Here is an 18779-nt window from a genome sequence, read left to right as displayed (position 1 = left end):
TGAAATGCCTCCTCCTACTCATAGGCAAAGAAGGAAACAAACACACGATGAAATTTCATAAATGGGTAGGTTCGGTATAAAAGGGAAACATGACTGACACTGGCAATGAGGTACACTTATAGCCAACAGTGATGAGAATGAGAAAAGGGAAGATGCTGTGGCCCTTGGAGCCACTGAATCCAGCCAGAGAAAAGGGGTGCCATGAATGATACAAATGCTCCATCTATGGGGTCAGCCACGGCAGGTCGAAATCCCAGCTCCACTGCTCTCCAGCTTCACTGCCACAGAGCAAGAACATGAAGAGGCCAGTGCCTGGCACATTCACGCTTTAGTGGGTATGGCCTTCCTTTCTCCCCTCCCTACTCACTTTCTATGATGGTCTTTGGTGTAAGCAAAGCCCTATGTCTTCCAAGGTCTACCTTACTTTTGATGATGTTCAAGTACGTGCACCATGACTAACATAATGAGTACAGAATCACCTTCATTTTTCATTAAATTTACCTAATTAACCCAGAGAGGTTTTAAAAATAGAACTTACCAAATTGTGCCAGAGTTAATTGCATGCTGTTGTCTGTTCAAAACTTCTGTCTGTATGTCAGCCTGTGTCCTAAGAAACAAGATTTGCCCTCACATATGCCCCATTGACTCTTTTCCCCCAAACAGCTGCATCAGCACACCTACCATATTGGCCTCCAAACTGTGTTTCTAACAAAGCCTCCACCCACTGGTTTTAGAACACTGTAAATCAGATCAGGCATATGACTAATTCTCTGGCTGGGATCAGGAATATGAGTAAAGGAGGCCGCTGAAAGGAACTGAGCTTGTAAATGACTTTAATTACTATTTGTAATATATCAATGAGGTTTACCACAAGATAAATAATCAGAACAGCTAACAGTAAAAATAATGAGTGCCCACTTCAGATCTCTGCCTTTCCTGTCCTCGCTATTTCTATTTGCACGCAACACCACTAACACAATGCCACCATCACCAGTCCCAACTAGCCTTAGTTTTCTCCATAGCACAGGTGTATTTACTTCCTCTATTTTATGTCTCACTCTACTAGAATGGAGGTTTGAAGAGATCATCAATTTGTTTGTTTTCCCTTCTACACCCTCAATACCTAAAACACTACCTGGCACAAAGCAGGAGCTCATAAATATTTGTTGAATGAATGGTCAGATCTAATATTTCTCTGAGACCTTCTCTCTAAAGAGAATGGCATGAAAAGTAAAAGCTAATATAATACAAAAATATCAAACAATGCGTTTCTGAGAAACTTCCAAAATAGATGGTATAAACATGTTCTTTACAAACAACATCTTCTGATACCAATTCAAGCATGACTTTTAGCCTTGGTTCCTAACATCCCTTAAAGAAATATTTAATTAAAAAGTTCCTTTCCAGATGTCTGCTACAACTCTAGGACTATTCAGGCCTGACCCACCCATGTACAATGTGTCAGACATTTAAAACAGCAGCAATGGATATTCTAGTGCCACTTGGATCAATGTCCCACACCCCAACTCCAGATCCACACCCCTACTCCATTGACTTAGCTACCAAACTGCTTCTTTATTCCATGGCTGCAGATTCCTCCAAGTTGGATAATGATGAATAGACTCTTCACAAAGATGTAGAACAATATAGGGTTATGAGAAAAAATATGGGGAATTACACTTCTGATAAAACATGACTGACACTGGCAATGAGGTGCCCTTATAGCCAACAGTGATGAGAATGAGAAAAGGGAAGATGCTGTGGCCCTTGGAGCCACTGAATCCAGCCAGAGAAAAGGGGTGCCGTGAATGATACAAATGCTCCATCTATGGGGTCAGCCAGGCCAGGTCAAAATCCCAGCTCCATTGCTCTCCAGCTTCACTGTCACAGATGGTGATCAGATTTGCCATTTACCTTCCCAAGAGAAACAACCTAAACAGGCAAAATATATAAAACAATGGTTTTCAAGACACTGGACATCAAGGCAACAAAGAATAGGTAAAGAAGAGTGGTAGCAATCTTAGAGATGGGAACAAAATACAGAGGGGGGCTCTATAACAGCCACAGCTTCCTACCTTGAGAATGTGTCCAGGGCTCAATGCAGGGAAGGGTCACCCAGGTGGAGCCTGGTGGATTCCCTGACTTAGGAGATGGAGTTGAGATTCCAGAGACACCAAGGCAGCTAGAATGTGTGGGTCAGACTACCTAAGAAAAAAGAACTACACAAAGAAAAAATACCAGAGTCCAGCAGAGAATCCCACCTGAGAACAGAGCTATGTGGTATCAGTGTATCTGCGTTTGGAAGACGTGGCTGCTTTCACACTGCAACAGCAATAGAGTTGAGTAGTTACGACAGTGACTACATGGCCCTCAAGGACAGCAATTTAGTTATTTGTCTCTTTACAGAAAAAAAGTGCAACCCTGACTAGCATCATACTCAACAGCAAGAGACTGAATGCTCTCCTCCTGAGATCAGGAATAAGACAAGGATGTCCCCTCTCACTATTTCTTTCCCATTCAACATTATTCTGGAAGTTGCATTCAGTGCATTAAGGCAAGAGAAAGAAACGAAGATCAGAAGGAGAGAAGTAAAACTGTCTTTATTTACAGACAAAAACCTTATAGAATCCACCAAAAGACTACTAGAACTATTCAATCAGTTTGGCAAGCTTACAATATACAAGATCATTGGGTAATAATTCATTCTATACCTCTATAATACCATTTGCAATACAAAAATATACAAAATAGTATTAAATCTGACAAGATTGTCAAGCTCTGAATACTGAAAACTACAAAATGTTGCTGAGAAAAAAATTTAAGAAAATCTAAAATAATGGTAAAATATATTGTGTTTATGGGTCAGAACGCTTGATACTGTTAAAATGTCAATTCTCCCCAAATTTATCTGTAGATTCAACACAATTCAAACACAAATCAAAATCAGAGGAATTTTTTATAGAAACTGACAAACTAATTGTGAAATTTATACAGAAATGTGAAAATCCCTAAAGAGCCAAGGCAACACTGAAAAAGAACAAAGATGGAAAACTAATATGACCTGATTTCAAGTCTGATTATATTATAAAGACAGTTTGGTATTAGCATCAAGATAGACAACTATCTGTAAGTAATGTAACAGAATAAGAGTCTTGAAACTGACATATAGAAAACTGATTTTCAACAAAGATAAAATAACAATTTAGTGGAGAAAGTCTAGTCTTCTCAGATGGGGCTGGAACTACTGGATATTCATATGCAAAAAAATTGAGCTTTAATCAATACCTCCCACCACATACAAAAATCAACTTAAAATGAATCATAGACCTAAATATAAATCCTAAAACCTACAGAAGAAAATGCAGGAGAAAATCTTTGTGACACTGTATTAGTTTGCTATGGCACAACAAAGTATACAAACTGGCTGGCTTAACAGAAATTTAGTGCCTTATGGTTTGGGATGCTGTAAGTCCAAGATCAAGGTATTACTGGGTTGGTTCCAAGGACTATGAGAGAAAGATCCTTCCAAGCCTCTCTCCTTGGCTTGCAGAGGGCCAGCTTTACCCTCTGTCTCTTTATATCACCTTCCCTGTATATGTGTTATCTCCCTATCCAAATTTTCCCATTTTATAAGAATAGCAGTCATATTGGATTAGGGCTCACCCTTACGACCTCATGTTAATTTGATTGTCCCTGTAAAGACCATATCTCCAACAGCTATAAATAAGGTCACATTCTGAGGTACAAAGGGTTAGGACTCCGACATACCTTTTCTTGGGGAGGAGGCAAGGGACATAATTCAACCTGTAACAGACACCAAAAGCACAATCCATAAAATAAAAAATTAGTAAATTGGACTTCATCAAAATTAAGACCAACTACTCTTCAAAAGACTGTTAAGAAAATGAAGAGCCAGCCACAGACTATAAGAAAATATTTTTAAATCATGCCTGATGAAGGATTTCTGTCTAAAATACACAAAGACTCTCCAAATGCAATAATAAATTTACCATTTTTAAAATAAGCAAAAGATTTGAGCAAATATTTTACCAAAGAAGAGACACCCAGATGGCAAATAAGCACATAAAGGATGTTCAACATCATTAGATGATACAGAAATACAAATTAAAACTGCAATGAGATACCACTGCTCATCCATTAGAATAGCAAAAATTTAGAAGGCAAATGAAACCGTGTGCTTCAAGGGCATGGAGCAATTGGAACTCTCATATTCTGCTGGTGGGGATGTAAATGGAAAGTAGTTTGACAATTTCTTAAAACTTCAAACATGCAGATACTATATCATTTGGCCATTCCCACTTCTAGGTATTTACTCTAGAAAAGCAAAAGTCTGTGTCCATATAAAAACTTTCCCATGATATTCTTAGCAACATTATTTGTAATAGCCCCAAACTGAAAATAACTCAAATGCCCATCAGCAGTGAATGAATAAAAGTACTGTAGCATTTAATCCAAAGAGTGCAGTAATATTCTACAGTATAAGGAGTGAACCACTAACACATGCAACAACATGGATGACTCTCAGAACAGGTATACTAAGTGAAGGAGGCCAGTTTAGAACGAGTGCACACCATATGAACCCATATTTGAACAATGTGAGAAAATATAAAATAATCCACAGTAATAGAGAGTAGATATTTCGTTGCCTGTGGATGGACATATGGGAAGAGAAGGGCAGGGTAGAGCTGGAGGGAGGCATTAAAAAGAGTCATGAGCAAAGTTTGGAAGGTCATGGATATGTTCTTTATCTTAAATGTGGTAATGGTTTTCATGGGTGTATGCATATGTCAAAACTTACACTGCATACATTAAATAAGTGCAATTTATTGCAAGTGAATTATACTTAATAAAGTTGATTTTAAAATATACATTTTATATTCAGATGGCCTCCTGTTTCATGCCCTGGCTCTATCTCTTTCTAGCTGTGTTACCATAGGCAAGTTATCTCTAAGCCTCACATTCTCCATCTATAAAGTGGTAATTTCTAACACTTATTTTCCAAAGTTACTGGAATAATATCTGACAACTAACTCAATGTCTGAAACATAAAAGACAGTCAATAAATTGTAGCTGTTACTAATAATAACAATAAAGTTCCTCATTCTATAAAAGTTACTCATTCCTATAAAAGCTAACTTGAAAGACAAGACATACAGCCTGTATTTTTAGAGCCTAGAAAGCTGTCTTCCCCACTTTCTCATTCAGTGTTTCAGATAATGCTAATGTAAATGAGTTTTGCTAAATCAAAAATGCATTGGCAGAAAATTAAAAGTGTTTTTATGATCCTTTAAAATCATATTTTCAAATGTGAGTAGTGAGTGACCTACACTGTTGTAATAAACAGAATGGGTTTAAATGGTTATATAGTCTCAGCAAAATAATGCTCTTTTATACCTATTTAATCCTCCCTCAAATTCAGTGGGCAAAGTCACATTTCAAGTTTTAAACACACACACACACACACACACACACACACACACACACACACACCTCTCAAAATTTTCAACTTTAAGGTCTTTTTACACATATGTAGTTGAGACCCTCAAGAAAGAAAGCGTGGATGATTGCCGTTGTCTCCCATAGACCACATGGGTGGGCCTGTAAAATTGTGCAAAGAGGTGGCACAGGTCTGAGTAGCATCCTTATAACATGTGGGTGGAAGACCAAGCCTGGGAATGCCTTGAGCACTGCAATAATTAGGAAAAAGGCTAGGTAAACAAGTACTTTGTTGAGATTTCAGAAAATGAAATAAAATTGACATGCAAAAGCATTACCTGTCAAGTCAGTAAGAAGATAGTTTGAAAACATTTAAAACCTATATAGTCAACAAAACAAAAAACTTCTGATGTAATCTAACTAAAAAAATCACACCTTCACAGTTCAGGAAAAACTGACATCACTTTAATGCCTACATATCTGGTTTATTTAGGAGCAAATGCTTCAAGAATTTTTACTTACTGTTTCCTTAAGAAATATATTAGAGTTTTTTTTTTTTGACTCTGTGATTATAAAATACTCATTTATTCCCAGCACACAGTTTCCAAGCAATCTCTTTCCATACAAAGGGACAGGGTCTGCAATTACGTATTGAAATCTCAATTGTACGTATGTTGCTGAAATCCGAATTCTCTAGGTGTTTATATTAAGAATTTTCAGAGACAAAACAGACATGATTGACTGAACAAATAATCAAAACATGAGGAATCAAATGCTTAGTTGGCAATATTATGGTAGCCCTTTAGTTTGTGGGTCTTTACAAATGTAATAACATTTTTAATAATAATGGTGCCCAATATGTAGAGGCACTGAGGTTTATGTCCTTTTGTGTAAGGTTTCAATAAAGCTCAAAGTCAATAAAGTTATCTGACTCCTGTCCTCTCCTGAGCAATGTGCTACAACACAGCTCTCCAATCTGGACCTGGGTTTGAATCTGCAGAAAATTTCCTAGCTCTTTGACCTTGGGCGACTTACTTAACCTCACGCAGTCTCAGTTTCTTCCTATTTAAAACAGGCATAAAAATAGTATATATTTTTTTTTTTGAGAGGGCATCTCTCATATTTATTGATCAAATGGTTGTTAACAACAATAAAATTCAGTATAGGGGGGTCAATGCTCAATGTACAATCATTAATCCATCTCAAGCCTAATTCTCGTCAGTCTCCAATCTTCTGAAGCATAACGAACAAGTTCTTACATGGTGAACGAATTCTTACAGAGTGAATAAATTCTTACATGGTGAACAGTACAAGGGCATTCATCACAGAAACTTTCGGTTTTGATGATGCAATATGACCTATAAACCATCAGGTCAAATATGAATATTCATTTGATTTTTGTACTTGATTTATATGTTGATCCCACATTTCTCCTATTATTATTATTATTTTTATTTTTAATAAAGTGCTGAAGTGGTAGGTAGATGCAAGATAAAGGTAGAAAACATAGTTTAGTGCTGTAAGAAGGCAAATGTAGATGATCAGATGATCAGGTGTGTGCCTATGGACTAAGTATTAATCCAGGCTAGACAAGGGCAGCAAGACATCCACGGATGCAGAAGAAAAATAGTATATTTTATGGCATGGATTAAATGAGATAAAGCTTACGAAGTACTCAGCACAGTGTTTTGCAAAAGAAACTATTTGGTATTAGCTTCTAATTAAGGTGGCCACATTTCTAGTCCACTGTCTAACCCCTTAGAAAGAGAATAAATTTGATGGAGCTGGAGTCAAAATTAGGAATGTATTTCATACATATAGGAAAACCAGATCAAAAATGAGAAAAAAAATCCATTTTCTAAATCAATTATGTGAAATGGATCTGGTTGCCATCATCAACTTAATTACAAATCAGATTAGGAGGCCAGAAAACTGTTCCACTGCTTGAGAAATAACCAGTTTGCTCAGTCAGAAAATCCCAAATCTCCACGTTATGCTAACTGAGATGGCACTGGAATGAAGTTCATGATTGGACAGTATGTGATTTCTTCCTAACCAATGTTGCCATGAAAGTCCCAACTATCTCATACAAATTAAGTCATTTGGGTTTTAAGATATCATGTCCAAATGCTAGGGGCAAACTTAAATGAGTTCAAACCCTGGGGAAGGAGATACTGCTGAAAAGCACACAATTTAAAGGAAACCCCAGTTCTCCATGCCAGCCTGTCTCATCACCAGTATTTTTAATGCCAAATGGCTAAATTGATGCTCTATTTCTCTGCAAGCTGAAAGAATACAGGCAACTACTGTTTAAGATAAAACAAGCTGAGGAAATAGGAAAGAAATTACTGTAATTTCTCATATCTCCCCCAGCTCATGGAAGTCAGGCACTAGAAACAATATTTTGACCTTTGATTTCTAAATAAAAGATACCATAAAGGAAAAGACTGATTTTTTTTTTTTGCTAATATATTTTGCTGCTGAGAAATTTTATTTTCTAAACATCAAAAAAAAAACCACAAGAAAACCTTAAATGATAAACTAGATGCAAATGCAAAAAAAGAGAAAGCATTAATATTCTTAAGTATTAAAGAGCTTTTAGATGGAAATACGGGTAAAAATATGAATAGGTATTTCACAGAAGAAAAATTATAATCATTGTTGACACATGTTCAATCCCACTGATAATCAGAAAGAGGCACACTTAAGCTAAGTAGGATCAGTTGCCCATCAGATGTAAAATATGAAACATCAGTGGTAAGCATATTGAAACTTCCTGGAGAACAATTTTTTAATACGTAGTAAAAGCTTTTCAGATATTTCATACTACTTGAATTCTCACTAAAGTAACTTTTTCCTTTGCCCAAGAAAATATTGGAAAAGCACATAAAACATCAAGGCATTTTTGTCTTAATTGTTCTCAATATTATTACTATTATTACTATTATTTATCATGTAAGAAATACATGGTAGAAGATAATAATAATAATAACCATTGTTGAGACTTTACTAGGTGTCAGGCACTCTATCATTTAGTACTCACAGTAACTATGAGATAGGCACTGCTATTCTCCCCATTTTACAGAGAGAAAAACAGACACAGATGAAACAGCTAAATAATTTGAAAAAGGACACACAGCTGGTAAATGCTGGAGCCAGGATTTTGACCCAAGCAGGCTGATAATACAACCTGCGTTCTTAACCATTATACTACACTTGACTATGTCTTGTTCACAGGAAACATACAAATTTAAAAGTCAAATGTTAAACATACAGTTACCACATGACCCAGCAATTTCACACCTAGCTATATCATCAGTAGGAATAAAAACATTAAAAATATGTCCTCACAAAAACTTATATAAGAATGTTCATAGCAGCATTATTCAAAATAGCCAAAACATGGAAACAACCCAAATGTCCATCAACTGAGAAATGGATAAAGTCTAGTTTAGTCATACAATGGAATATTATTTGGTAGTAAAAGGAGTAAAACACTGACACATGGTACAACATGAATGAATCTTGAAAACATTATGCTAAGTGAAAGAAGTCAGTCACAGAAGACCACATATTATGGTATGTCTCCATTTACATGAAGTGTCCAGAATAGGCAAATATGCAGAGACAGATAGTAGATTAGTGGTTGCCTAGCACTGAGGGAGAAAGGGAGGCAAGAATGGGAAATGAATTCTAATGGGTATAAGGTTTCTCTTTTGAGTGATAAAAGTATTCTAAGCTTACATTTTGGTAATGATCACACAATTCAGAGTACACGAATCCATTGAACTGAACACTTTCAATGAGTGAAGTTTTTTGTTACTGAATTACACCTCAATAGAGGTATTTAATATTTTTTCTAATTTCCTGACAACTCTGAGCTTGAGTTCCTAGGATGCCCTTAAAAGAAGCACAATTTATAGGGGAAGCAAAGCAACATAGTTTGAAAGGATCCCCCACTGTACTCCTGAGGCTCTGGGCACTTCATTTGCATACTCATCCCTGACCCACTCCTCATTAAATGACTTACTCATTAACTCCTTTGGAGTACCTGTGACATGCCGGGCACAGTGCTAGGTAATAGTACCCAAAGCTGACAGAACCCTGATCACGCTTACAACCCACAGAGGGGCTCGAGTCCTACTACTGCCAAGATGAGCAAAGTGTAAGGTACTTGGCAGCACGTGGCAGGTGGAAAGAGTGACACTGAAGCATGACAAAGTGGTGAGAACTAAAGGATAATTAAATTTAGCAAAGCAAACATGCTGGAAAACGGAAGAATCAATTGTGTCTGGGCAGGCAGAATATGTACAAGTGACCAGAGCCTCATTTATTGTTTGAGGAAGTAAAATGCATTCAGTATGGCTGGAGTAGACAGCATGCACTATGGTGATGAAAGGCAAGTAGATTCCTCTAAAAGGCCCAGTATACCATGTCAGGGACTTCAGATACTAATTTGAAAACAATGCAGAACCATTAAGCAGAAAACTTACACCAGTACATTGGTAGTTGGTGTTTTAGAAAGGTTATTCTGGCTTGAGTTCCTGCACGTGACCTGAAGGGACTATGACAAAAAGCAAATAATCTGAATTTGGAGACCACCAGGTAAGAAATGACAGCCCAGACTGTGCGAGTGATGATGAAGATGGAAAAAGGCAGTGGATTCAAGAGGTACTTTGCAAATAGAACACAACTTCATATATGGGATGGGAAGGAAGACCACTAGATTTGTGGCTTTAGCCCAGGTCCCACTTGCTTAAGGATCCCAGGTTCCTTAAGATTATTAAGGAAAGGCCAAGCACTGTCCTGGGAGCTAGGGTATAAATATGACAAAAAATCCTCTACCCTAAGAAGGCTACTTGGGCAGGGGGACAAGAAGAATGCAAATGGCATCAGAACCAAGTGGAAGTGGTCTGATAAAGCCATCCTCTTGGGGAGAGTACACTTCTGCCGAGGAAGTATGGGCAGGCCCCAGCAGAGCAGGCTTCCAAGGAGTGAGTTTTCCAGGAAGAGGAGAAATCAAAGACACAGGAGTGGAACATGCCTAGGATTATCGGGCAATGCCAGTATTTCAGAACTGATGTAGCTCATAGTGAAAATTAAGAAATCCTTCTGTCTCAAGAGCAGGTGAATTACTGAAGGATTTTGAGTTGGAGGTGCTTTGATGAAGTTTGTCTTTGTAAACAGAAAGCAGTAAAAAGAAAATTCTAATCCATGAGCCAGATCCCAGGTCCCACTCCCCAGAGTGCCTTTCAGATAGGCAATACAAATGTTAGCGTTTATCATCACTTTATTGTGTGCTAATATACTCAGAGCAAATGTGGTAACTGGAGGAGCAGCTGTGTTAGCCAGTAGGCGGCCAAGAGCTCCCAGGTAGTTTATCCACCCATGCTCTTACAATTCCTGAATCTCTTTGTTACATCTAAAAAATAACCAAAAATAACATACAGATATTCTCTGTATTTCTTCCTCCTTTACTTATGTGTGTGTGCATGTGCGTGTGGACAGAAAAACAAAGGAGAGCAATTTAATTTTATAAATTCTGTATTTGTTGTTCTGATATAGGAAGCACAAAAACTGATACAAGGACTTCTAAATGCCAAAATTTTACTATGTCCTTTCCTCAATATTTAGCACTTCAGCCAAATCCAAAAGATTTGAAGCCCAGAAATTTCAAGATACTTTAAAATCAAAACAGAAAAAAATCCCACAAATTCTTGGTTTTGCAGAATAAAAACATTTAGTGTAAAATTGCAATTTTTCTGAAAAGCACACTAGAGCCTCAGATCCTGGCAATTTGCACAAGGATAAACTGTACTCAAACAACGCCCAAAAGAGTTCAGTCTGTATCAGACAGATTTCACACAAATCTAAAATTATGCTCTGGGGAGCAAATCAAAACCTTCCTGACAAAGTACAGATCATACAGTGTTTGTTTTCATTGCGACCACCAAGAACATAAAATTCAAAGCCATGCTTTGCATGGCAGTAATGTCTCTACCCTCGGTCTGGTAAGACACATGACACAGGTAGAACAGCCATATTTCTCTGCAACCAAATGCTTTGCTCCAGGCACAAATGAGCTATTGCAGGAAAGAAATCACAATGCTTTTATCTAAGTGGGCTATGGAAATGAATTTTGTAAAGCAAAGAGCTCCTCAGTTCATCCCTCTATATCCTTTCCTAAGTTGCACCGTGATCCAGTTTTACTGGTGACCCCACTGCTGCTTTTATCCCAAAGGAAGCTAGTCATTAAAGGCTGCCCTGACTCTACCTTCTCAACCCATATCCTTGATATTCCCACATTCATAGTTTCATAGGCCTTCCACATGTATCTTTGAAAGGAATGTTTCCCAGAGATTGTTGTTTGGAAAGGGACTTCTCAAGTCTCTACACTTTTTACTTAAAATTCAGGGCATTGAGCTTCGAACAGCTCTGTAGACTTTTTCCTATAAATCCCTATTTTGCTGACTTCTCTTTAAACAAATTATGTTCAGTGGAAGTTCCTGGTTCTGAGTATGTTCTTTCCACAGTAACTTTCTTTTTGAGAAGGGAGAAAGGCAGAGAAGAGTTAAAGGATAGCATAAGGAAAACATATCCTACATTTATAGACACTATTTTTGTTTACCATTTATCAAGCACCCGAGTCTTGGGTAAGACACACAAGTAGATACCACACAGGTAAATGATAAACAAAACAAATATTCTCTACTTCTACTTGTCCTTTTTATATTTTGAGAGCTTCCAAAATGCTTGGCTGAAGCATTTTGCATGCCAATAAGTTATTTTAATACATAATTTGAATTCCAGTCATGTCTTATTTGACATTTTCAGTTTATACCATCAGCTGACAGTCAGTTGACGTCTCTCAACAAAACAGGAACACAATAATTTTTCTTAGGTCCACAGGATCCCAGTTCTGGGATTGAAAATGGTCCTGTTCAGTCTACTACCATTAAGTAAGACTACATTTAGATGACTCTCTGAAAAAAAATAGTTTCCCTTCCTTTAAAACTTCAGGAGAAGAATATTCAATACTCTCCTTCTTAGGATGTCTCTGGTCTTTCAATCTGACAGATGTTTTGTAAATTCGAATGTTTAACTTAAAGACACAACCACATTATCCCAGGGACCTCATAAGCGTTTCTAGTCTCTCTACCCAAAGATCCAGCATCTGGCACATAATAGGGGCAACAAATATTTTATGAATACCTACAAGAGAAAAAGAAATGAATGGAGGGAGAAAGAGAAGAAAAGGCAGAAGAAAGCAAAAGTGAGGAAGGAACAAAGGACAGAGAGAAAGAGAACAAAAAATTACTAAGAAGAATCAAACATGAATTAAGCACTCAAGAAATTAACAATAGAGCAGCAAATGTACATAAATGACCATAATACAAAGTAGAAAGCATTCAAGGGCCACAAATAAAGTATCAGGGAATACCAAAAAAAAGTTATGTAATTTCTAGTTAGGAAAAATCAGAAGCAAATCAATGGAGGAGATATTTGAAGTGGGTCTAAAAGAACAGGTAGAATTCAAAGAAATGATCATAAGGGACAAATGTAAATCCAACGAGAAGTCCTGAATGTGAGGAATCACAGGGTAACAGGAACAAATAGTTTAAAGGGAATAAAGAATATGGGATGGGGCCCCTTTAGTATCTAGGCTCATAATAACACAGCACAAATATTACTAATTATTTAGGAGATTATTTGAATGAATAAGTGAATGAATGTATGAACCAAAGGATAAATAAATGAATTAGCTTAGGCCTCACACTTTAAAGACAAAGAATTATGAATATGATTTCTACTATCCATCCAACGTCAACTGCACATTACAACTCTTATCTGTAAAGGATCTGTGGGAAAGCCTTCTTCCATCAAATTGGATCAAGCTGAATAAAAAAATGAATGACAGAATTTTAATTACTTCACAGTGTTTGCATGTCATTTTACTTTAATCCCAGGGATATTGGAAATCAATATGAAATAGCTTGTTATTTTTCTATTACCAATACAACAATCCAGTGTGAGTAAGTTTTTCTTAATTTTCTTTTATTTCTGATCTATTTTAACAAAAAAGGCTTTATTCCTACTCTTCCTCTTGCCTATTTGCTTCCCACCATTTAATACAGACACACATTGAAGACTAGCCAACCAATCTATCAATAAAGCACCCTTGGCTTTTATGGTTGAGTTATTTATATTAAAGAACTAAGAAATAGTACATACTGTCACATAACTGGTCCTGGCAGAAATGCTAACTCTAGAAAAAGATGGATAAAACAAAATCAGTATAAAAGCTAGTGGGATTAGGGAAAGCTTTAACATTCAGCTGGCAAGTGGTTGAAATCTCTTCTGGCCTGTGATGTTTGTTACAGATTATATTTGCTGAAAAACAACCTCAGCCACAATCACTAAAGTCTAAATGAGTTTTCACTCTATAGGGTCAAACTTCCCATACAACATGATTTTTTTCATGCTTAATTAAGCTCAAATGAATTTTTAAGCAAACATCAGAAGAATTTAATCTATTTTTTATGCAGGAACTTGGACACACATATTCATAGCAGCTTTATTTCTAATAGCCCCAAACTGGAAACTACTCAAACACCCTTCAATGAGCGAATGGTTAAAACAAAGTGTGGTACATCCATACACGAACAGCCACTCGGCAATAAAAAGAATGAAGTATGATATGCACAACTTGAATGAACCTCAAGGAAATTGTACTGAGTGAAGAAAAAGCCAGTCTTAAAAGCATACATACTATATGACTTGATTTATGTAATACCCATGAAATAACAAAATTATAGAGAAGGTGAACAAATTAGTAGTTGCCAAAATTGGGGATGGAGGAGAGGGGATGGGTGTGGCTCTATAGAAATTACATGAAGGAGTCTCACAGTAATGGTACAGTATGATTTTATGATTGTGGGGTCGTAACACAAGGCAACACAAGACAAAATTGCACAGAGCCACACACGTGTGCATGAGGGCATGCATGACTCATGAAATCAGAATAAACTCTATGGATTGTACCAAGGTTAATCTCTTGGTTTCTGTATCACACCACAGATGTGGTATCATATCAGATGTTACCACTAGGGAAGGCTGGAGGATGGATGCACATAGTTTCCCTGTACAGTTCTTTGTAACTTCCTGTGAATCTACCATTATTTAGAAATAAGAAGTTTTAAAAATATATGGTCAATTCATACCAGGATATGTCATGAGGTTTATCTCTGCTGATTCAAACAGTACTGAATATAGTACTGAGTGTAGAATATACTACAAAATAAATGCTATTTTGAAGAAAAGTGGGAGAGAAGAAAAAGGAAAGATATACAGCCATCCCTAGGAGATCTAAAATTGAAGAAAACCTTATTTGGGAAACAAGATACAGAGTTCCTAAGCTTTCAGTATACCTTTATACAATGGGGACACTAACACTAATTATAAAGTAATTGTGCAAATTAAAGAAACATATATGGCATTTAGTAAGAGTCTGGTACCCAAGAAGTACTAATCTTTCCTAATAAGCAAAAGAAGAAAAAGAAAAAGAAAATTCTCTTTCATTTTGTTCATCTTTCCTTACTCCCTTATTACATGACCTTACTCTTGATAATATTATTTCTTCCTTCTTCAACAACCATCAGAGACAGCAAAGATTAACACAAAATCAGATATCATTTCATATAGGCACATCTGTTATAAGTAGGCCTACGTTTAATCACTGAACCTCTGAGTCACAGTTCTGTAAGCTCTCAGAAGCAGAGAATCCTACACTCAGTCCAGCCACAGGGCTGAAATGTTGTAGCACCTTAACGAGTGCTCTATTTTAAACATTTAACACTCAAGCTCTTTACCTCTGTCTCCTTCCCAAGCTAATTGCAATTCCACTTCTCTCAGTGAATATAATCCCCTCTGTCCACTTTTTTTTCCTTTCAGTGATTTGTAATGACTGGACAGATGGCAAACAACCCTAGACAAGTGATGTCTTCAAGTAGGAACCCAATGAGGGAATCTGTGTGGGGGCTTAAAATGGAACAGATGAGTAGGCCAAAGACAGGCAAAGCAGGAAATAGTTCCAGGGTCAGCTGACAGAGGAGGTAAACATCCCAGAACACAAGGGCCCTCACTGACCTCAGTGGTCAAGGCAGGTGGGAAATGGGCAGCACACTAAGAGCCATGTTCCTAGAGTCACCATGGTCTCAGAAAACATTTTGCCATCCACAAATGTGCCTGCCTATTTACCTGAACCTGTGTGCCAAACACCAAAAGGCAGTGCCAGAGAAAGGCCAGGTCCAAGGCCGGCCTGAAACCCAACGCGAGGGTCCAGGAGCGCCGCAGAGGAGGCAGGGGTGGGAGACTGCAGGCCCGGGGAGGACAGTCAGCAGAAACCAGTGGGCAGTGGGGCACCCAGGCAGTAACAGGGGGCACGGATACATTCACGGCATGAAGTCCTCAGTGAAACGGCTGCCTGCTACCCACTCAGGACAGAAGGAGCTGGTCCCCGCCAGGCCAGCTGAGGTTTCCAAGACAGGACAGACACCAGAGGAGCCTGGCAGAAGTGGGCAGTGCCCGGGAGAACGGGAACAACTCCAGGTGAGCCAAATCTAACAGTATCAGAAATGAAGCAGAGCCAGGAGGTGGGATTTCACTACAGTGGGGCAAGGACAGCTAAGGTCAATTACTGGCTGACTCAGATTGGCTTGCCCATAATTATTCAGCACCCATTCTATGGATGCAGTTTCCAGTCCATACTTACAGCCAAAGGTCACACAGTCAGGATGCAGGCCCCTAACCCCCTGCTCTTTTCAAGAGGGAGCATATTTTGATCATAGGAGGAGGATCAGAACACCTATGTAACTGTGTCTTTTCAGGCCGACCAAGTTCTGACAGCTTCTATTTCCTTGTACTACCTTCCCAGGAATTTGCTCTGCTAATGAGGCTGACAGTGACAGCTGCTTACACAAGCGAATCTCAGAAAACAAAAGCTGCATGTTGAGGTAACCAATATTCCCCCACATGTGCGTGCATGCACACACACACACACACACACACACACATACATGCATGCACACACACACTCCCCTCACTACAATTCAGAAACCATGGTTGGAACAAATCCAGCATCATATGGAACAAAGGCTGACTGCAGCTTAGACTCAGCATTCCCACATTTTCCTTTGCCAAGTCCACAGCCTGCACTATGCCTATGCTCACCCACTGAGCAGAGCTAGCCACAGCCTGTAGTTGTAGATGAAATGTTGGTGCCCCATCTTCTGAGCTGCCATCTTCTCTTATGCATTGACAGCCACCACAGAAGGGCTCACTGTTCATCTCAGGACATCAGGAATGCACCTTAGTCCTCTAAGAAGAGCACTCTGCTAGGACAGAAGAGCTCTCCAACCACTCACTGACCTGGTCATATAACAGTGATCATCACCACTGTACACCTAACAGAACACTGACAACACTAAATGATGGGGAGGATGTGGAGCAATAGAAACTCTCACTCACTGCTGGTTGGAATGCAAAATGGTGCAGCCACTCGGAAAGACTAGAGTTTTCTTACAAAACTAAATATACTCTTACTTCCTAATTCAGCATTTGTGATCCTTGGTATTTAACCACATGAACTGAAAATTTATGTCCACACAAAAACCTGCACACAAATGTTTATAGCAGCTTTACTCATAATTGCAAAAACCTGGAAGCAACAAGATGGCCTTCAGTAAACTGAATGTGTAAATTGTGGTACCTCCAGACAACGGAGTATCATTCCACACTAAAAAGAAGGGAGCTATCAAGCCATGAAAAGGCATACAGGAAACTTAAATGCTTTATTAGTAAGTGAAAGAAGCCAATCTGAAAAGGCTACATACTATATGATTCCATCAATATGACATCACAGAAAAGACAACACTATGGAGACAGTAAAAAGATCAGTGGCTGCCAGAGGTTGTGGGAGTTGGAGGGAGAGATGAACAGAGAAAGCACAGAGGATTTTTAGGGCAGTGAAATTACTCTATATGATCCCATAATGATGGATGCCTGTCATTATGCATGTGTCCAAACCTATAGAAAGTATAATGCCAAGAGTGACCCCTAATGTAAACTATGGACTTTGGGTGATAACAATGTGTCAGTGCAGGTTCATCAACTGAACTGCGATTGCAGGAGGCTACACACATGCAGGGGCAGGGTATATGGGAACTCCCTCTACTTCACCTCCAGTCTTGTTGGGAACCTAAACCTGCTCTATAAAATAAAGCTTATTAGTTAAAATTCTCCAGAGACTGACAAAATATTGGCCTGGAAAATTAGTGGTATATTGTGCACTTATGTGTGATTTTGAATAGATATCAAGCCATAGCATTCTAAAGGAATGATGTCTTCATTAATATGGGAAAATATAACACTGACTATGTCACAAATGAATGCAAATGCTGCAAAGAAACCTATCAAAAATGGTAAAGATGCTAAAGGAAGGAATTGTTATCAATCAAAAATCCTAACCCTGGGCCTCTATCAAGGTGAGCCTCACTGCTTTGGACTGCATCACAAATGGCAGAAAAACTTTAAAAAGATTGTTTTTATCTACTAGGCTAATACAATGATTACCGTTTCTTCAAATTCTTCATGTTTATAGAGCAGCAAAAATCTGATATAATAAGTCTTATACTGGAACCACATTAAACCTTCAAAAATCAATCAGAAAAAAAGCATAAGCATGTCCTCTTGGGATTTTGACTCTAATCACCTTTAGGGACTAAAGGGAGAATCAAAACTCAAGTATGCCCTTTACAAAGAGGATGATGGGAACACACTCCTGGCTAGAGACAGCCCACTTCCTGGTTAACAGCTTGGGCAGTGCTTCCAATCAGAAAGACACTGCCAGCCGCATATGGCATTTAAAATTTTCTAGTAGCCATGTATTTTAAAATAGCAGATGAAATTAATATGAACTATATATTTTATTTAACTCAATGTGCTTATCATTTTAACATGCCACAGTAGTAACCACACTAGTAGTCCTGGCTAGTGGTCTCCATATTGAGCAGCATGGATTTTGACTTTTAGTATAAATCTAAAAGGTCCCAAGCATTCCTCTTTCAAATATTTATTTATTCACATTCAAATGCACTTACTAAATCTCTTCACACATTTCATTATTCCTGCTACTAGTTCACCAAAGTAAGCAGTAATGAGAGCACTTGTCTCCCCTTCAATCCACGTAAACCATAAAAAAGGTTAAAATTTACACATATGTGAAAACCAGCTCAACTTCAGTTTTTATCATTATTCATGATTTT

The 18779-nt window shown here is 38.0% G+C and overlaps 1 protein-coding gene across 10 annotated transcripts in view; it reads right to left on the bottom strand.

Moving 5' to 3' along the window:
- PDE1C (phosphodiesterase 1C) overlaps positions 1 to 18779 on the bottom strand; it is a 462113-nt gene that overhangs the window by 235916 nt on the left and 207418 nt on the right. For 6 of the 10 annotated variants that reach the window (XM_073238636.1, XM_037027417.2, XM_037027422.2 and 3 more), the window contains exon 4: positions 3769 to 3804. The exons of the other annotated variants lie outside the window; for them this stretch is intronic. In XM_073238636.1, the coding sequence (XP_073094737.1) occupies positions 3769 to 3804 (36 nt within the window). The remainder of the gene's footprint in view (positions 1 to 3768; positions 3805 to 18779) is intronic. 10 annotated transcript variants of the gene reach the window in all.

The sequence above is a fragment of the Manis javanica genome, chromosome 6, assembly GCF_040802235.1.
Source record: "Manis javanica isolate MJ-LG chromosome 6, MJ_LKY, whole genome shotgun sequence".
Classification (NCBI taxonomy): domain Eukaryota; kingdom Metazoa; phylum Chordata; class Mammalia; order Pholidota; family Manidae; genus Manis; species Manis javanica.
The sequence above is the reverse complement of the archived record's forward strand: the minus strand, read 5'-3'. Positions and strand labels throughout refer to the sequence as shown.